This window comes from Miniopterus schreibersii (genome assembly GCF_964146895.1).
Source record: "Miniopterus schreibersii genome assembly, chromosome: 2".
Lineage (NCBI taxonomy): Eukaryota > Metazoa > Chordata > Mammalia > Chiroptera > Miniopteridae > Miniopterus > Miniopterus schreibersii.
The window spans coordinates 136991128-137011704 of NC_138102.1; the positions used below are offsets into that span (position 1 = coordinate 136991128).

Consider the following 20577-nt stretch of genomic DNA (forward strand, 5'->3'; position numbering starts at 1 on the left):
GGTGACACCCCTGGGGATTGTTGCCATGGTAATGCTGGAGAGACATTGGCCACAGTGAACATTACCTCCCCTCTCCATGTTCCTCTATGAGACTGCCCCAAAGCTGAGGGGAGACCTGCCTGCTCCCCTTTTCAGATATCAAAGGAATCCCAGGCCACCCCAAACAATACTGACCGCTCTAATAATCCTGCAGGTTCTAACCTAGCTTTTCCAAATGAGGTACTTAATGGTTCCGGGAGGTTGCCTCCTTAAGAACTCACTTAACCACCTGAGGAAGGTAGAATGTAACAGATAACTCGAATAAAGGAGGGAAGGAAGGAGAGATGGAGGGAGGGAGAGAGGAAGAGAGAAAAGAGAGAAAGAGAGAGAGAGAGAGAGAGAGTGTGTGTGTGTGTGTGTGTGTGTTTCTTTACTGTCACCCTTCCCACATCTGGTATAGATGTAACTGCACACACAGCAGGCCCTGGGACACTCTGATCACTAAGACCAAAAAAGAGAGACACTTAAATGGATCTGGTGAAAAAGTCAACATTGGATTCTGAGTGACACAAAGAGCAAAACAAGGTACACAGCACACATAGTGACCCAGACACCCTTCTACTATGACTCAGGTCATTAACTTTGGCTAAGCCCCATCCCCCAGATTCCTGGGACAAGTCAGGGGAGTGAAGGAGGGATAAGGCTCATAGAGCTGTCCCTCCAGCTTATTCTCCTACCCTTTGCCTAGCAGAAAAAGCCCATGAAAAATAGGGAGTCTGAAGCCCAGAGCTAGCAGCAGTGCCGCAGAGGCGCAGAGGCAGAGACGAGAGCTGTTAAAGAAAGGAGCGGGGCTTGGTGTGGACAGATCCCTCTCTCCCACTTTCACTCTTCCCTCATTGCCCCAGACATCTCGAAGCAGCTTCCTTCATTAATTCCTCAGGGAGTTTTTCACACAGTGGGCCTCAAAGGGAACTAGAGGAGGAAAGAGGAAAAGGGGTAGGATATTTCCTTCCCTTGTTGGGATCCTCAAGGGTCTCCTCAAAAATCACTTCTCTTATAGCCCTCATCTTCCTGAATGGTAATGAACAGTAAGGCTGGGAAGACAAGCTCCAAGGATGCTGCCTGAGACAAAATGGCCCCCCATAAGTCTTTATTTTGGAATGAGAGATTGACAGGAAGGGCTACGGTGAGAGCAGATACAGAGCAAGACAAAACTACAGACCTACAAATATCAGGCAAAACAGATAAGGAAGGCCCAGCTATGGAGCTAAGATAGAATCTGAACTGGCAGGGCCTCTCCTCATCTCCCCTCCTTCCCCACCTTCCTCCATGTCTCTCCTGTTAGCTGCGTGAACTGGACAGATCCATACCACAACTCCTTCTCCCAACATCACCCCATGCCCCATGCTCACCAAGCCAGGATGAACAGCCCAGAGAGCCTAGAGGAGTTGGTTTAGACTTACCTGAAAAACCTACAGCAAAGGAAGCTAGGCTTAAAAGTAGATACCTTTTGTGGATTTGCTCCCCACATAACAACCTCCCTCCTGTTTCTCAGTCTTTATATCTCAGAGGGACCTGAAGCTCCAACTCTCATAGCTAATGCCCGCTGCCCAGACTACTCAGAGGGGAGTCCCCCCAGGGTTGATCCACTGACCAGACTGCAGGCCTAATGCCCCTGAGGCAGAAAAAGACAGGTCCTCTCAATGTGGCAAACATTCACATTCATAAGCATACACAAGGCATCAGCACCCATTTGAGTACACAGTGTGGGTGAGAGAGCTCAGTGTGGTGCCAGACTGAGGCCCTTGGGGACAAGACATGTAAGCAGGTCTCTTTCTAAGGCATGTCTACTCAAGGTCCCATTCTCACTGATTCAGAAGGCCCAGGCTCCCTTCCCTTCTTCATTCCTTTAGCAAACATGCCTTGTGCCAAGCACTGTGAATCAAAGATACATAAGAAGTGCTCCTGACCTTGAGGACTGTCCTCCTATGTGCCCCTCCTTTCTCAAAGTGGCTAATTTCCTGGCCCAGCACCCCTCAAGCCCTACTGGACTCCACTCCAATCCTTTCATCCCTCAGCCTGACAATCCCTATCAACTTAGGAAAGGAGGGGTAGGCAAGGAGTTCTCTACAAATTCCCTTTGGACCATCACAGATAAAGACTAGAATAGAAATCTATGGAGGCAATATGACATGGAGGAGAAGACATGAGCTTTGGAATCACAGACTTAGGTTCACATCCATGAATTCACAGTGTGACCTTGAGAAAGTCATTCAACTTCTTTGGGCCTCAAGTCCCTCATCTGTAAAATGGAAATATTAATACCCACTTCAGAGTGTTGTACTGAGGATTAAATAATATATGTAGAGTGACAACCACACAGTAAATATTAGTTCTCCTTCATAAGATCTGCTCCATGGGTAGGGGCTGTCAGGATGAAGTAGAGGAGGCTTGCTACTTTTTATTGGATCAACAGAAAGGATGAATAAGCAAATACTTGTTAGGATCTCAGGGTCTGGTTATTTTTATTTGTTAGGGGAAATTGGGTGGGTCTGAAATCCTCTTCCTACTGTACCTGGGAAGGAAAGGCAGACATTTCCTTAGGATCCCCAAACTAGGTGTGGCATCAATGAATTTCTTTCTCAGAAAACCCTTCGTCAGACCTGTGCCCTCCCTCCAACTCCAGGTTGCAACTATTTCGGGGAATGCTGGAGCCCTGAGCCCATTCTCTTTTGTATCTCCGCAGAGATACTGGACTGTCCACCTCCGATCTAGTCCATCCACTAGTCTCCCCCTCCCTTCCCGGGAGCTGGGGGTAGAGATATGAGCCAATAACAAAGGGAAGACACGCTTTCTCTAGGGGTGAGGGAAAACATCAGAAAAACATGGGACTGGTTGTAAGGGGTGGGACGCTGCAGAGGGCAGCAAAGGGGAGGTGGGTGACCTGATCTGGGGGAAGTAGCCCCCTCCCACTTTGCTGAGATTTGGCCGTGGGCCAGGCCAGGCCACACCCAGCCATCCTGGTGCAGGGGAGAGGAGGGGCTTCGGCGAAAAGGTTGGAGGATGAGTGGCGGGGAGGGGGTGCAGAGACAGGCAGGGGCTAAAGCTCCGCGAGGGGTAGGATTCAACCTCCTGCCAGCTCCCTGAAATTCCCTCCTGTAGCGGCACTCACCCCAATAACAACGCTGTCGTCCCCTTGGAAAATGGGGATGAACTTGTCTCCCCGAAGAATCTCGGCCTGGTTCAGGGGCCGAAATCGGCAGAGCACCTTGATGCTGCATTCGTTGTTGGTCTCCGTCATGGTGGTCGCCGGCGTGGGGCTGGGGCTCTTCTTGAGCGACAGAAGTGGTGCGTGCTCCAAAGGCAGGAGCTCAGCGGAGGCCGCGGCGGGGGACAGGTGTTCGATCTCTGGGGCCGAGAAAGCTCTGGGGGCGCCCGGGTGCAGGCCGGGGAGCAGGGCCGGGGCGCTTCCTCTCTCCTGCGGCAGCGGGATGCGGGCGACCTAGACGCCTGGTCCTCTCCGGGCGCTCTGCCTCTCCGCCCCCAGCGCTGCAGCGCGGCTCTGCGGGCCTGGGCGGGGCGGCGGCCGGAGAGCGGGGCGGGGCGGGGCGGGGCGGGGCGGGGCGGGGCGGGGCTTCCCTCGCCCGGGGCCTGCCGCTCGCCTTCCATCACCGACGGTGGCAGCTTTCCTCCCTTCTTGCCTGCTACCCGCCCCTAACTCTCAAAGATAACCTTGCTCTCACCCCTTCCCTACCCAACTTACTCACTACCTCCCACCTCCCTGACCTGTCTGTCCCCCTCTCAGACTCCACCCCTCTGGAAGGAATAAGGGGTGTGCGGAGGGCCTGTAGCCTGTCTAGGGAAGAGAATCAACAGCATTTCCAGACCCCTTTACTCCAGGGCATCGTCCACCCCTGTCACAATCCTCTCTCCAAATTGGGAGCACACTTCTCCTTTCTTCTCCACACACCCCTGGCACAGATTCGCAACCCACTCAGCCTTCAAGGGCTGCCGCCTATACCCACATGGAGGTGGCTGTCCAGGTCCCATTTTTTTTCCAGAGAAGAGTATCAGGAGAGGTTTGGCTATTATCTTACCCTTTACATCCAGGGGTGCAGTCTACTATGTCCCCAAAGTACACTCCAGGTCCTTACTTTGAAGGAAGACAAACTCCCATTTGGGGCTATTAGAATTCAAAAGCAGATAAAATTTTCATTTTTGCCTCATAGTTGGACCTGGAATGAAAGTGGGCAGCGGTAACTTTTGCAAGAGAAAGGGAGTCAGAAAGCAGTGAAGGAGGGGTGGTGATGGGGCAGGTAAGACCAGAAGGATTTTAAGAGAGGACTTCTGGTGCAGACGTCTGTATCTGGGTTTTAGGCAGGTTTAGGTACCTATGTGAGTGTGTTTCCTGTCCCAGTTACTATTCTGGACAGAGTCCTAACACCTCAGCCCCTTTCTCAGGCCTTTCTTCTCTGTTTCTCCCATTTCCCTGGCCAAAAAAAAATAAAAATAAAAAAGCCAAGCCTAGAGATTACTTGTCCTTCCTGCCCTTAGGTCAGACTTCTGCTGCAGCCCCTGGGCAGAAAGATCTAGAAGCTGGCCAAATTGATTTTTCTCCACATCGCAGGCCTCTGCTGGCCAACAGAGTTAGACTGCAGGAGTTGAGGCTCTAGGCCAAGGGGAGGAGCATGGTGATGGAAGAAGGGAGGAGGGTATGGAGGTTCTGCCCAGCAACTGTCTAAGGTCACTTAGACACTATGAGGCAAGGGAAGAGAATGGCCTGGCCAGAAAAGACCTAACCACTCAGAACTAAATTGGGAGGATTTCCCAAATTGGGCCCATAACTCTAACCTACCTTGAATCCTGAGGAAACTGAAGAAGGGTTCAGGATAATAAACTGGACGGGAAGGCAATAGGACTATGGAGAAAGAGGGACAGAGGCTTGGGGAGGGGCTAAGGGAGTATGCATAGAATGACAATGAGTTCCAAACACAGGAAAATAGGCATCTCTCCAATCACTTGGTCTGTCACTATTTCTAAGTTTTGCAGCATCCTGAAAGTTTAGGGAACATCCTGGGAAACATCTCAACCTCAGGTCCCCAGGGGCTCCAGGATGGCATCCATAAGTAAAGGAGTTTCAAAATGCTAGTCCATGGAAGGTCATTGGTCAGAGACAAAAGTTTATGGGTAAGCACCTCTGCAAAAAAACACAGTGTGGTTTTTCATAAAGCAGGATTTATTAAGTTTCAAAGGACTGTCTTTTATTCTGAGAGTATATCCTTCCTACTTTTCTGCTAAGAAATGGTGGAAATAGTAAATAGATTTTCTTTCTTTTAATGTACTTGGCAAAATGAAACGGTAGCAATAATACGTTTATCCTTGCAAAACTTTGTTGTTGTTGTGTTAATTTTATTGAACTGTCAAATTCAAAAGTCTGAAAACAGTGAAGTGGCTAAGGGCACAGAGGGTGTTCAGACATAGAGCCATCACTTACCTATTTATGAACTTGAGATAGGATTGCCAGATTTGAAGACAAAAACAGGATAACCAGTTAAATTTGAATTTCAGATTTAAAAACCTAATATTTTTATTCGTTTTTGCTCTTATGTCCCAAATATGGTATGGGGCACAGCTATACTAAAAACCCTACTAGTTGTTTATTTGAAATTCAAATTTAACCAGGAGTCCTGTATTTTATGACAGCCAGAAATTGAGAAGATTACTTAACTTTTTCATTCCTAACAAGACTAGGCATTTATTAAAATTCACTTGTTATCATTGTTTTTGGAGTTCTGGCTGTGTCACAGCATGCCTAGTTGTTATTTATATCTAGTCGTTTAATTTCTGGGGAGCCCAAATTTACCTATCTGAAAAGCAGGAATTATAAAAGCTCTTTCACAGACTTGATGTAGAAAACTAAAGAAAATAGGTTGATTGAAATAACTCCCAAGGCGCTTTATTGTCATCCCGTCTCCCAAGCCCGGGTCAACCAAGACTACATATCCCACAATCCTAGTCAGCGTCCCTGGCCATTACCTCATTCCCTGGCCTTGTTCTCGCCAACCCTTGCCTCTATAGGGGTGTGGTAGCGGGCTGCTCTCGCGACTTTTGCTTTATCCTCCTCCTGTCCTACTGCTGTCGCGAGACTTCCTACTCCTCCGCCTCCGCCGCTGCTCCCTTGGCCGCCGCCTTAGCCTGGGACCCGGACACAGCCTTTCCCCTACCCGAACACCGGCCCCGGCTCCGCCGAGGCCCCGCTCCCCCAAACCCGCCTCGCCGCCGCCATGGCGGACCCTAAATACGCCGACCTTCCCGGCATTGTGAGTACAGGGCCGGCCTCTCCTCCCTAGGACCGCGCCCCCGACCTCTTAAGGACCCCCAACAGGCACCAACCTGTGACCCCTCCCGCCTGCAGCCCCTCCTCCACCCGCAGGGCTCCCTCCGCTCGCTCCTGGATGGGCCGCTGCATCTTCCGGACTCTTCCGAGCCGTCTGGGCCGAGCCTTGGGACCGCCCAGCAGGCCCCTCTTCCGGCAGTCGCCGGTTTCTCGGCCCAGAAATTGTCTCAGGGCCTTATGACTTGTACCCGTGTTTCTACCATCCGTGTCAACACCACCCGTGTCTCCCCAGATCTTCCCATAAGCTCCCATTCCCACCCCAGACACACATACCAGGCCGCTTACTGATGGCCTTCATCCTGCCAAGGAAGAGGTTACCGTGGCAAATCCCTTCTTGTGCTTGATAGAGAACTCTGTCCTCTGGGGAGGGCCACCCCACCCCACACATGCTGGCCTATACCCTCTTTCGTGCTGTCCCGCCTGCATTGTCGGGGTGGGGGCTGGGTACAGGACCTTGGGTATACTAAGGTCCTGAGTCACTCTGAACCCTTGTGCCAGGGTAGTGGTGTACAGGACCTAATAGGATAGCCCTTTTCCTACTTCTGACGTACTGATTGCCAACGACCCATCCCCCTTCACATTCAGGGTAACATGTTTGTCATCACCTACACTCACTTTTTACCACCAAGTCCCAATTGTCCCCATTCTCATCCCTATCCCTCTGACATGGGAACTGCAGTTAACTGGGCAGGTGGAAGAGAAGGGACAGACTCCTGGCATCACAGCCTGCCTTCTCTGTTAACTTGTTCAAATGGAATAGGGTCAAGGGTGTTGGTGGATGTTGGGTAATGAGGTTGGGTGGTTACTGCTTCTACCTACAGGCCAGGAACGAGCCAGATGTTTATGAAACCAGCGACCTACCTGAGGATGACCAAGCAGAGTTCGATGCGGTAAGACTATGTGCTGCCTCAGGACTCCTCTGGACTCTGACCTCTCTCCCCCAGGCAGGCCCTTTCTCTTTTCTGGGGACCCACAGCAATAAGCGGGTATGCCAACCCAGCCTGGGTGGTGTGTAGGTTGCAATGCCTTGATGGGCTTGCAGCTACCAATGAACAATACCAGGAAGGAAAGTCAGGTTAATGGAATTCCAACTAACAAGACCTGATCCTTGGCCTTTGAAATAAAATTGAAATATCTCAAAACAGTTAGGTTTGGGGCTAGTGGCTCCTAAGTCCTCTGGGTGTTAGTCCATGGCAATGAATCATGAAGCCTGAGCTTTTATAAACTGTTTGAGGTTAGGTCTAGGCCTTCTAGTTCATAAAATATTTCACTCAGTATATGTTCATTAGTATCCTGCCAAGAACTAGACTTTGAAGTATAGAGGAATACTCTTTTATATGACTGTGCAGTATCTGTTGGGCAAAGAGTAAGAAAATGATTTAGAGATTTTAGAAAGATAAGAGCCTGGTCAGAGCAAAACAAATTTGAGGGAAGAATATAAATCTTTGATATCAGTAGAGGGGAGGCCCCGGTAGCACTTTCAAACCCAAGAACTCTGAGGAGGAAGGAAGTAGCTGTGGACACATTTTAATGAGGGGAATCACTTGGCATTATTTATTGAATTTGTTTATTCTGTGTGTGTGTGTGTGTGTGTGTGTGTGTATATACACAATGCAGAGGAAGAAATGTCCCTGCCCTCAAGGGTCCCCCAGACTAATGGGGGGACTTAGGATACATATAGGAAACAGAAGAAGAAAAATTGAGTGAAGGGGAACAAAGATCTGTTACAGTGTCTTACAGGATATGCTTTAGGTTCTGTTATTTCCAAAGAAAGCTGGGCTAGGGTCACATGGATGGTGTGAGATCTCAATAAAGTTGTGACCAAGAGTCAGCGGGAATAGGCTCAGTATGTGTAAGTCCTGTGGCTCTGTCTGTGGGGCTGGTTAGTTCCAGAGAATGCTGGTTGCTGGCTTACAATGTATGGCTTGGAGTACTCACTTATTCCTTATTTGATTTCCCCCATGTGGAAGTGGTTCCTACTTTGTGGGGAACACTTTCCCTGTCCCCTCTCTCAGTGTTATGTTCCTTGTGGCTTCTGTACTTGCTGGCATGTTAGTCTGTCCCCCAAGCCTGAGTATCTGGAGATAATGCAGATGTTGTCATTGCTCAGGAACCCTGTGCACACCAAGAGGTATCCTGTTAGGAAGCTGTCTCTAACCTCACAGGGCAGGAGTGTGTATGCCGAGGACTTCACTCTACTGCCACAGTTCAGATACTGCTCCTCTCTGGCCAAGGCCTCTGCCTGTTAAACAAGCCTTCATGGTGAGATAATGATGGAAATTTGTCCCTCTGACACTTACTTTGATACAACTAGATAGTAGCACAGCAGTCCCCTTTCCAAACCAAAAAATACATTGTAATTTTCCTTTTGAAAGTAATGGGATATCTCTTAATAAAAAGATGATAGCACCCATTCCAGGCATGGAAGAACCTGAATGTGTAGCCCTGATTGGCTGTTTCTCCATGCTGAACCTGAGCAGCGTATTTTAGTAGCATCTAATGGGGAGAGGATACCGTAAGTGTTCATTTCTTGTGGCATATTGCCTAGGATGCCGGTATAGAAGTGTATAGGATGTGGATGGTGAATACTCCATCTCTTAAGGCCCAGCTAAATGATTTCGTTAGGGAGGAGTGAGTATGGTGGGGAGATCTTTAGCTGCTACAGGAGCCTTGGGGGTGGTTACTGAGCTATTTCCTGATGTCAGCTAATGTCTCTGGCCCTGCATGTCCCTATGGGCCTTAGGAGGGCAGCTTTCGGGAAGTCAGCTGAGTAATGGTTCTGCCGCTGCTCTTAATACTGACATAAATGTGCAACTTGAGGAGCAGTGGGTGGTACTTAGATAATCCAGAAACCTCATGTCCATGAGGCCTGGATTCTCACCAGCAGCCTATCTCCTCACCTACCCTACTAAGACCCAGCACAGGCGACAGTGCACGTCACCACTATTGTAACTGAACCATGAGGTTTTTGGTTACCTTAACCCCTGGCAACATCATGTTCTGTGTTAGTCTCCAGATTATTTTCAACTTTAAATTTATTGGTTTTTAAAATAGGTTATATATACACATAGAACAAAAGTTTCTCTTCCCACCACTGTCTGCCACCACTCAGTTCCCTTCCCTGGAGACAACCAGTATGACCAGTTTCTTATGGAACCTTTTGGGGATCTCCAGATTTTTATTTAAGGGAATAGTCAAAGAGTGTTGACCCTCCCTGTCTTTTAACCTCCTTCCTCTGTTTGCTCCACTGTGGAAGAAATGAGGCTGCCAAACGAAATAATGTCCTCTAAAAGCCCTTAAAGATCATAATTGCTAGTTTAACTTAAACATAAAAGTTTTGCAGTTACCATAGTGGGGAGAATGGGAGAGGAAAGTAGTAGAAGGTTTTAATTTTGGTAAAGATGATCCTGAGTTTCCTACTATTCCTTTAAACTGATTTTAGCAGGAAGTAAAATATTCTAAAATGAATGGGCCAAAAAACTGTACAGGCTAGCCCTGTCTTCCTTACTCTAGGAGGCTCTGCATTTCGGACACTTCTTGGTTTATTGAGGTGATGGGCTTGTTTGGAGGCTTTTCTTAAAATGTCTCATCCAGAAAGATAATTCCCAATTGGAATTCCATCTCCCCTGGGCTCATAGCCTGCCTTGGGTCTGAGAGGCATTCTGCTCATGGCTTTTGAACTGCCGGAACAAGGGGAGTAAATTTAGAAAACCTCACTAGAAGTAGGACTTAGTTTCTCCCTTTATGCCATAACTATTCTCAATGTCATGTGAAAGAGGGAAAAAAGTGACCTGCCATAGTTTTGTAGGGCCTTGGCAGAGGCTTCAGTTCTCCAAAGGGTAGGTACTGCTGGACACTGCACCAGCATGAAATGACAAATGGTAGGTTCTCTTCCTTACAATTTGGGATATCATAGAGTATGCTTGATTGTGTTCATTGACTGTTGGCGCACTTGAACTTACCTGAGTTTTTCCTGATGCTTCCCCCATCCTCCCTCCTCACCACCTTGCCTGGACACTAGTTTGCACAAGTAAGACCATTCGATGCTTCTTCTCTGCATGTTTTTTTCATCTGCCATCTCGCATGCAATGCTCTGTCACTGTGCTATTGTTGTAGCCAATTTAAATTCTAATGACTCCCTAGCTGGATCACTAAGGGGCCTGCTGACCTTATGGTTAAAGATTGAAAATGAAGGTTTAAAGCACAACGATGATCCATGAATCATTGTCTCTTCCCCTTGTGAGGTCTGCAGAATAAAACTGTCCAATGGAGGATGGGATAGAAACATGGAGGCTAGGATTGCTTTGGGACATAAGGCTTTTAGGGGCTAGAGTTAGAAGGGGGTTGCCTTTCTCAGGCTGAAATGGAGTTAAGAGAAGGTGAATGACAGCTATTCCAGATGGGTGAAGAACAAGGAGAAAGCCCAATTCTCACTTCTTAGCTATCTGTGGATTATGCCTAGAAAAAAGTTCATTTTAATATTCTCCTCTACTAAGCCTTTAGAGAAAGGTAAATTGGATAAGAAAGGGATGTTAAATGCTAATTTTAAGGTAATAACTTGGGTTATTTGTGCTTTCATGAGTCTTTCTGTTTCTGTACCCCTCCTTTAGAAATGGATGGTTGGTCAGCACTATGTTGGTCCATCCTGGACAGTTTTATTCTACAGTAAAACCCTGTCATCGTGGTTCCAAAGTCCCCCTGGCTGCAGTGTTGGCATAGAGCCTGAACAGGCTCAGAGAGCAGCAGTGGCCTCTTCCCCTGTCTGATCTAGAACCTCAGGATTTGCCTCTAGGCACAGCTATTTAATCAAATAACCCTGGGGAGTCTGGGAGTTAGTGAGAGGGACTGGGAATCTTGTACCAGATAAGCTAGTACCTGGTATCAGGGCACTTAGGATTTTCCAGTCAAGGTGGCTGGGTGTAGTAGGTTTCCATGGTGATTGTTACTATTCCACGTTACAGGAATTGTGCCTAAAATTTCATCATTCCCCCAACCCACCCATAGGACAGATCTGGAGGTGGTATATACTATTTACAAACTAATGTGCCACTTCTCCTTTTCTTTGATTCTTTTGTCCTCCCCCATTCTAATTGTTCTTCATGATTAGAACTTGAACTTATGGCCCATTGTCATCTCTTTCTCCCAAGCTGGTTTTAGCTTGGTGGGGCAAGTAAGAGAAATATGTAGTGTGTGTGCCTCCCTTCGTGTGTTTGCATGTGTGCACCTGTGAGTGCTTATACCCACTCTGTAGAGACATCCCAGCCTAGACCACAGGACCCAGGTCCACCTCTGCCCTGAGCTGAGAAAGGAGTCTTGGCTAGTGTTGACCCTGGCATCAGACAGAGAATGGAGACATGGAGGTTCTGGTATATTTAGCTGAAATCCCTGGAGCAGGAAGCACTTGACCCTTCACACTTCTATCTGCCCATGAGTAGAGCTTCTAGAGAGGCAGGGTGTACAGCTGGATTTCCCTTCCTGATAGTTCTTTACCAGTCTTGCCTGGAAGTGGGATTCTTATCTGTGTGGCCTGGACTAAAATGTGGGCCTGGACTAAAGTAAGGCCTCTTTGAAATACTCCCACCTTTCCCCTTTGTCTACCCTCCAACGCCTGTGAATTTTATAAGTAGAGAGTTGACGAAACATGTTCTGCACATGGGCTGGTAGCTGTGAATCTTGATGTCTTCTGCACTCTTTGTGCTAGCACATGACAGAATTGCTCTGGATCCCTCAGAGCTGCAGAGTGAGTTACCCACCACTCAAGATGGAATCAAAGACAGACTACACGAGGGACCAGGAATTGCCCTGCATCTTGTCTGGCAGCAGAGGTGGAGAATGGGGCTGCAATTAGGTGCTTCATATTTCCCTAAACTCATCATCTGTACCTGACATATTTTATTCTGCTAAACCTAAAATCATACCAGACGACCTACATGAGCACCCTCACTGTAACTAATTCTGCCATCCAAATGTCTAATTCTTTAAAACTAGAGAAACAGGAAGACTTAAGCCATGAACTGCCCCCTTGAGAATTATGGACCCTCAATCAGTGTAGGTCCTCAGAATCTCCATAACCCCTGCTTCACATTTTGCCATTTCTACAGCTTTCCTTCCACCTCAGCCTTCTCTTACCCCACTTTCCTATTCCATGCCACTAGCTTGCAACATCTAACTACTAGTTCTCAGATGATCCTGAATTGCTGCTGTTACTGGCAAAGCTTCATGACATCCTCACCACCAGAGAGGAAAGGGACCCAAGCTCTTCTTTCTCTTGGGGGTATGTGACAACCCCAGCTGAAATTTCTTGGCCCCTAAATTTTGCTAGGCTCCCCTGGGCCCTGTGGTGCAGTGTGTTTGAAGACTGTCTGTAGCGCATGTGACAATTTGCTAATAACAATTTTGTCTTTTTTTTTTTTCCCCCCTCCCTCACCCCTATTTCCCCACTCCCTCCCTTTCCTTTTAACTCTTGATTTTCTCACCTCTGGGGAAACCACAAGGAGCTGGTAAGAAGCCTGACCTTTCATCTGCTTTTTAATGGGGTGTGCTGTGATGGGCAGTTGTTTTTCTGACCTTTTGTCTCTACTAAATCTTTAATCTGTTCAGCCCCACCGCAGCTGACAACCTTTTCCCACCTCACAAGTCACAGTAACGACACTGTCCCCCACCCATGCCCCCAGATCTCTGAGACACTGTGGAGTAGGTGCCACTGGAGGACTAAAGTGTGCTTCCCACCTGAGTCTCCAGGGCCAAACCCTCAGAGAGCCTCCTCAGGGATGCCAGTGTCGGGCAGCCTTCCTGATCCGGGACATGCTCCTACATCAGGAATAGTGAGATGAAAGCATTGTCCATCGCTGTTACTGTCTGTCCAGAACCTCTGAAACTCACAGTTCTGTGTGTTTACCTTTTTTTACTCCACCCTTTCCTTATTTTTAGGAAAGTAAATAAGAAAGTAGGTTCTCATTTGCACAGTGCCTGTCCCATAATAAGGGCTTAACAAATGGTAGCTATAATTAATTAACTTCTTGGTCTATATCTCCCATTCCACTTTTTAAGAGGAACTTTTTAAAAAATGGATTTCTACTTCATTGGCCTTGATTGGGGCAATCACAAGGAGAAGTGGCATATTATTGAGTGTCAACTTAAGAGAAGATGGTTGTCTTTCCTGAGCATGAGTTCTTCTCAGACACTTTACATATAGAGGCTGCAGACCACACAGTTATTTGGCTGGTGGGTGCTTGGGCCATAACATTTCAGAGAAGATTAAGGAGACAATAATTTGGGCCCAGCCAGTGTGGTTCAGCGGTTGAGCATCGACCTATGATCCAGGAGATCGGGGTTCGGTTCCCGGTCAGGGCACATGCCCGGCCAGATTGCCAATTTGATCCCCAGTAGGGTGCATGCAGGAGGCAGCAGATAATGACTCACTCCCATCATTGATGTTTCTTTATCTCTCTCCCTCTTCCTTCCTCTCTCTGAAATCGATAAAATATACTAAAAAATAAAAACATATATATATATATATATTTTTTTTTAATCCTCACCCGAGGATATTTTTTTCCATTGCTTTTCAGAGAGAGTGGAGGGGAAAGAGAGAAACATCATTGTGAGAGAGACACATCAATTGGTTGCCTCCCCCACATGCCCCAGCTGGGGCTGGGGGGTTGAGCCTGCAACTGAAGTATGTGCCCTTGACTGGAATGAAACCCGGGACCCTTCAGTCCGTGGGCAGATGCTCTAGCCACTGAGCCAAACTGGCTAGGGCAAAAATAAAAACATATTTTTTAAAAAAAGATAATTTGGGACTCAATTGTCTTTTTCCCCTAGGCCCTTGCACATGGGACATGGTGCCTTTTTGTTTTCCCTTGATCTTTAGCTCTTGTCCCTCTCTCTGCCTAGCACTTTCCTGAAGAAGAGGTAAAGATCAAAGTTGATAATTTCTCCTTACCCCCTCTCCTCCCTTATTTTTAAAGTTGCCACTCACACTGATTCCTTCTCTAATAGCAGACCAGAGATAAAGGATGGAGCTTCTATCTGCTGCTCTTTCTCCATCAGTGTCTCTCCATCATCATCATTCCCCACCCCTCCCAATACCCACAGGCAGAGATTCTTGGTCCTGGCTGCATATTAGAAATATTAGAATCACCTGAGTAGCTTTTAAACTCTTCTACTGGCCTGGCCCTACCCCAGAACAATAAATCAGAATTTACAGAGGTGAGCCCAGGCCCTTTTAAAAAATAATTTTTTTTTCTCTTTTAATTTTTAAAAAATATATTTTTATTGATTTCAGAGAGAGGAAGGGAGAGGGAGAGAGAGACAGAAACATCAACGATGAGAGAGTCATTGATCGGCTGCCTCCTGCATGCCCCCTACTGGGGACCAAGCCTGCAACCCAGGCATGTGCCCTGACTGGGAATCAAACCGTGATCTCCTGGATCCTAGGTCAATGCTCAACCACTGATCCACGCCCCGCTGGGCACTTTTTTTACTTTTTAAAAAAATTGGTTTGAGAGAGAGAGACATTGACTTATTGTTCCACTTATTCATGCATTCATTGGTTGTTTCTTGTATGTGCCCTGACCGGGGATCAGACTCGCAACCTTGTGTATCAGGACAGTGCTCTAACCAACTGAGCTACCTGGCCAGGGCCTAACATTTTCTAAGTGATTCTATTGTGCAGCCAGGGTTAAGAACCATTATTGCAGTTAAAGGAAAGAAGACTTACTTTGCCTTCCTTCTGTAGAAGGAGATAGCATCCCCAAAAGAAAAGGACTCCTGGGTCCCCTTCCCCCCTTCAGTAGTAAGAGCTATCAGACTACTGACAGTTGAAGGACAGACTTGCAGTCTGAAGTGCCCAGTCTTGGTGTAGTTATTGGAATCTGAACAGCCAGTAGATACCTAGTAAGGAGGGAACATCTCTGCCTCAATTTCTAGGGTAAAATCTCATTCACTTTCTTTACCATGTCCCCTGTTTATGGGACAGCTTCAGTGCTTGAGAGACAGCAGAGAGGTCAGGGAGGAAGGGCAGGAGCTGGAGCTTCTCTTTGAAAAGATGCTGGGCTATCTCCATTTCAGGACTTGTATATGGCCCTTGCCCACAGGTATTCTTGGCAAGCAGATACTGCTACTGCTTGTTGCTTCTAAGATATCCCTTAAAAAATATTACAGTAAGTTCTTTTCTTGTCTCTCCATCCCGAATTCCCTGGCCTCAGGGCAGCCTGGAAACAAACAGCTTCTGCTCAGGCCCTCTGCCAGCCAACCTTCTTTTTCTATCTAAGAGCTGGTGTCTTCCCTTCAGCAGCATATTAAAGTCCTAATATTTACCCTTAGAGTTAGTAGCTTGATTGTCTGCCATCCCTCCTCTTTTCCTCCAGCAAGAATGGAGGCTAGCTTGAAAATGGACTTCCTCAGCAGCAAGGAAATTTACTTTTGGGAGGGGGAGGTTAAAAGAGGTCAGGTTCGTTTCTTGCCCTGAATACATGGTATGTGCCAGATAACTGGGAGGGCCCAGTTGGATGGGGTGGGGAAATGGGGAGGCTATGCTACCTCTGTTCCCAGTTGAATCAGGGTGTTAATGTTTATACAACTGAGATTCCAGATTTACCAGGAAGCTTCCGTTTCCTAGGTTGAGCCTGAGTCGGCAGCTTGGAATGGAGCCACCCTTCTTTCCTCTTGGAAAGTCGGAGCCAGTCTCCTAATACTTGGGGGATTTTTGTGGGGAAGTTCTAGAGTGCGAATGAGTCTGCCCTGGGCCTAACTACCTATTCCTGCAGGAGGAACTGACGAGCACAAGTGTGGAGCACATCATTGTCAATCCCAATGCTGCCTATGACAAGTTCAAAGACAAGAGAGTGGGGACAAAGGGACTTGGTGAGACTGGGCTATAAATTGGGTTGGGGGAAACCTGTTCTCAGGCCTTAGTGACTTTTGCTTTGGGAAAGGGTCCCTCATAGATATCACTCATAGAAGCCTTCATTGTCACCTGAGACCATGACTGCCTTGGCCTTAGATCCTGCCCTCAATTTCATCTTTTGTTGACAGATTTCTCAGATCGTATTGGAAAAACCAAGAGGACAGGATATGAATCTGGAGAATATGAGATGGTTTGTTGTGTGTGTGTGGATGGGAATGGTGCGGTGATCCTCTCTAGCGGGAGATCAAGGGATACAGTTGGATTCTGACTTTCTTTCTGGTTGGGAGTTCTGAGGAACCCAGCAGGATGTAGTTGAGGATGCTTTATCCCTCTGCTGTTTGCTCTGGAGAGTCTCCAGGCCTCTAGCTATCTCAGTTCACTAGGGCATAGTGGATTCTGGGTTAGACATAATACCCTTACAATTCAAGCCTAGGGTTTGGATAAATTCTTGAGGTTCCCTGTACTGGGAGGTATAACATCACCTTTTATGCTTGCTCTCTAGCTTGGAGAGGGTTTGGGAGTGAAGGAGACACCCCAACAAAAGTACCAGAGACTACTGCATGAGGTCCAAGAGCTGACAACTGAAGTTGAGAAAATCAAGGTAACTATAAACTATCTTCTTCTTTCTCTGCTATGACATATAACAGAGGAGCACCTCCCAGCAGGAGGAGAAAGTTTTTCTAAGCTCCTGAATAAGGAGCTAAGGTTTCCAGAGTTTAGGAATCTACATGAATCTACATTCAGTGCTATAGGAGACTTCCAGCCACAGCTGGATCTTGATTCTTTTTTTTTTTAGTTCACTTTTACCACCCTTCACTGTCTACTTTTCATACCAGACAACAGTGAAGGAGTCAGCCACTGAGGAGAAGCTGACCCCCGTGGTGCTGGCTAAACAGCTGGCAGCTCTGAAGCAGCAGCTGGTTGCTTCCCACCTGGAGAAGCTGCTGGGACCAGATGCAGCGATCAACCTTACTGACCCTGATGGAGCTCTGGCTAAGTGGGTGCCTTATTTTGTTGGGAAATCATTTCTAATTGGGGTGTAGAGGGACTCAGGTATTGACAGGGCTATTAAGGGAAGAAGTGCCTAGCTGTTCCTTAATGCTGACTACTCTGAGGTAGAAATGAGAAAGAGTGGCTGGGCTGGCCTGCATCCTTCAAGTCATTATATTATTACTTGGTCTCCTGATCTAGGCGCCTACTACTGCAGCTGGAAGCAACAAAGAACAGCAAAGGGGCTGGTTCAGGGGGAAAGACCACAAGTGGGACCCCCCCAGATAGCAGCCTTGTCACTTATGAACTACATTCACGGCCTGAGCAGGACAAGTTCTCTCAAGCTGCCAAAGTAAGTATGTATGCAGTGTTGGTTGGGGGGTCGGGGGACGCAGGGGAGATGTGGCCCTAGAGACTTCCCTGCCTTCCTCCAAGGGATCAGTTCTGGGGAGAGGGTGTTTCTGATCCTCTTGATGTCTCATTCTTCATGTTCCCCTCACCCATCACTTTCAGTTATGATTTTAAGGTTGTGACTAGGGATATGTTCCTTGGAAAGGCATCCCTTGGTAGAGGGGAGGGTGGAGAGGAGCTGCAAGCAGACAAGCAGAGAATACCAGGATCTTACCTCCCACTGAAGCAGCAGGAAGGTGGCTGGCAAATCTCACCTCCTTTCTCCCCCTAGGTTGCAGAACTTGAGAAGCGCCTGACAGAGCTGGAAGCAACTGTACGCTGTAATCAGGATGCTCAGGTCAGGTGCTCGCCTATACTTAGTCTGATCCTCCATCCTATATCCTCAGCATGAGGTCCACAGCATTCCATAGAATCCTGGGAGGAGTCAGTTCTAGGATCAGCCAGTGGGCTTCCAGCTAGAACAGAAAGGATGGAAAAAGTGGTAATCATATGCAGCTAGAAGAACCACTGATTTCTTTCCTCCTTTTCCCCACCAGAATCCCCTTTCTGCAGGTCTGCAGGGAGCCTGCCTTATGGTGAGTGTAAAAAGAACTGGAGTGTTTGGGTTACAAGGAGATATTGGGATTGGGTTGCTTGGAGAATTATTTTGAGGTCTATACCTAAATATTAATTACCCCCAGTGGAATATGGGGTGGCCTCTTCCTAGTCTGATCCTTTCCCCTTTATGAAACTTGTCTCAACCCTGTCCCCCAGGAGACTGTAGAGCTGTTGCAGGCGAAGGTGAGCGCCCTGGACCTTGCAGTTTTGGACCAAGTGGAGGCTCGGCTACAGGTATTAAGTGGAGGACAAAGTGGATTATAGGTTGCTCAGGACTTTGGAAGTCCTGGATGCACTTACCTATCAGCCTTAAAATCTGTGCTTGCAGAGTGTCCTGGGAAAGGTGAATGAGATTGCCAAGCATAAAGCTTCTGTAGAGGATGCAGATACACAAAGCAAGGTCAGGAAGATATCTTTCCCCATCTTCACACCCTTTCCTGCTCCCTTATGTTCTCCAAGTCATCCTGGTGGTAATGGATGAGGGCACTGTCTTTATAAACCTGTACCAGCCGAGAAAGTCAGGGCAGTGCTTTGCTCTGTCCCCACCTAGTTGACCTCACCCCACCCTAGTGAAGTAGTCAGTGTGTACTTCACTGACAGCTGGGCCATCTCCTCTGGGTCCTGTCATATCCCTCCAGGTGCACCAGCTATATGAAACCACACAGCGCTGGAGCCCCATCGCCTCCACCCTTCCTGAGCTGGTGCAGAGACTTGTCACCATCAAGCAGCTGCATGAGCAAGGTGGGAGGCCAGCTTCCAGGGGTGCTCAGAGGAACTGGAAAGTAGGCAATTTCTGTTCCCTTTCCTCTTGTCTTGCGTTCTAACCTCCCCCATACCTTTCTTCTTTTGCAGCCATGCAGTTTGGTCAGCTCCTGACACACTTGGACACCACACAGCAGATGATTGCTAGTTCCCTCAAGGACAACACCACCCTCTTGACCCAGGTACCTGCCCCTTTATTGGTCTGCTGCCTCCCTTCTTCAGCACACACAGACCAGGGTTCTGAAAGGGTTCTGCCTTAGCCCCTTTGGTAGCATTGTTTGTGGCAGGGGCTTGGTTTGAGTCTTCACACTGTTTTTCAGTGGTTGTGGAATCTTTGATAACTTACTTAGCCTATGAACTTGTTTTGCCCTCTGGAAAGTTAGACCTACTTCAGAATTATGTAGCCTAGGTTAAATAACATGGGTGAATTGTTAAGTACACATCAGCCTTTCCTCTAAAACCTACCCTTTCCCTCTGTAGTCTCAGCTTAGCTTTATTCTCCCTGGTCCTCATCCAGCTACTCCTGAGCATAGTACATTGGAAGGAACATGGGCTTTCAAGTCAGGAGCTAGGCTCCAACATGGTTCTGCCAGTTCATTTCTGACTGAGCAGTGAATCTCACCTTACTCCATTCTTTTAGCAGTGTCCAGCACATAGTGAGTCCTTGGTTTCTGTTGAGACACAGTTTTCAGTGCTGGGGGGAGTATTAAAGTTGAGAGACCAGCATCACAGGACCATCAAAATAAATGAAAAAATATACTTGGTATAATCTTCCTCTGGACAGTTTTCTAATTTTGAACCAGTGAACCCCTATTTCAACAAAATCTTATTTGGCCCTCTAGAGTCATGCGTGCTTGGCAGACCCTGACTTAGGTCCATGGTACTTCAAGGGTAGTTTGAAAACTGCTGCTATAACTTCCCTGCTCTGGGATCTGTAAGCCATGTTTCCATTTCATTTTGTCCTAAGGGAATTTCTTTAGGTCCTCATCCAGGCAAACACCTGGCACTGACAAAGAATAAAGCATCTGTCACTTTCTAGGTGCAGACAACCATGCGTGAAAACCTGTCCACAGTTGAGGGGAATTTTGCCAACATTGATGAACGGATGAAGAAACTGGGAAAGTGAGCCCCTTTGGGAGATGGAGAACAGGGGTAATACCTACCCCCTTTGAACTCTGTTAACAGCTTACATAGGGTTTCCCCTTAATTATAACTTTTGCATCCCCATCCCGTTTGACACTGGGGACAGGGGTTCTTCTTGCATGTGGGGTTTACACCCCTCCTCTGATGACTAAAGTGGTAGCTGGGGATATTAGATGGTGGTCTTCCCTCAGGCCCTGGGAAAAGGACATGGGCCCAGCCACATGCCAGCTCGTGTCCAATACTGCTTTGTCCCATGTGGGAAGGATTGGGTCCTGTCCTGCAGCACAGCTTCTGTGGCTGATTGTAACCCTCTCCAACTGTTTCTGACCATTAAATGCTGTTGTACTCTGAGTGGCCTCTGCTATGTTTCCTGGGGAAGAGGCAGCACAGA

The 20577-nt window shown here is 47.6% G+C and overlaps 2 protein-coding genes across 4 annotated transcripts in view; one reads left to right on the forward strand and one right to left on the reverse strand.

Annotated features, from left to right (window-relative positions):
* KIF5A (kinesin family member 5A) overlaps positions 1–3545 on the reverse strand; it is a 29321-nt gene extending 25776 nt beyond the window's left edge. For all 3 annotated transcript variants that reach the window (XM_081128045.1, XM_081128046.1, XM_081128044.1), the window contains exon 1: positions 3152–3545. In XM_081128045.1, coding sequence (XP_080984171.1) covers positions 3152–3280 — 129 coding nt within the window. In that variant the 5' untranslated portion in view covers positions 3281–3545. The remainder of the gene's footprint in view (positions 1–3151) is intronic.
* Positions 3546–6061: 2516 nt separating this feature from the next.
* DCTN2 (dynactin subunit 2) lies at positions 6062–20537 on the forward strand. The gene is made up of 14 exons (XM_081128883.1): positions 6062–6299; positions 7198–7266; positions 16144–16240; positions 16412–16473; positions 16786–16884; positions 17120–17280; positions 17475–17625; positions 17956–18021; positions 18221–18259; positions 18438–18515; positions 18610–18681; positions 18920–19022; positions 19134–19225; positions 20083–20537. The coding sequence occupies exons 1-14, from the start codon at positions 6264–6266 to the stop codon at positions 20167–20169; spliced, it is 1212 nt and encodes a 403-aa protein (XP_080985009.1). The 5' UTR covers positions 6062–6263; the 3' UTR covers positions 20170–20537.
* The last annotated feature ends 40 nt before the right edge of the window (positions 20538–20577 follow it).

Excerpts from the sequence above, each read along its gene's own strand:
- DCTN2 (XM_081128883.1), top strand. The coding sequence starts at position 6,264 with ATGGCGGACCCTAAATACGCCGACCTTCCCGGCATT. Across the intron at positions 17,626-17,955 it reads AGTTCTCTCAAGCTGCCAAA|GTTGCAGAACTTGAGAAGCG; the intron begins GTAAGTATGTAT and ends TTCTCCCCCTAG. Across the intron at positions 18,022-18,220 it reads GCTGTAATCAGGATGCTCAG|AATCCCCTTTCTGCAGGTCT; the intron begins GTCAGGTGCTCG and ends TTTCCCCACCAG.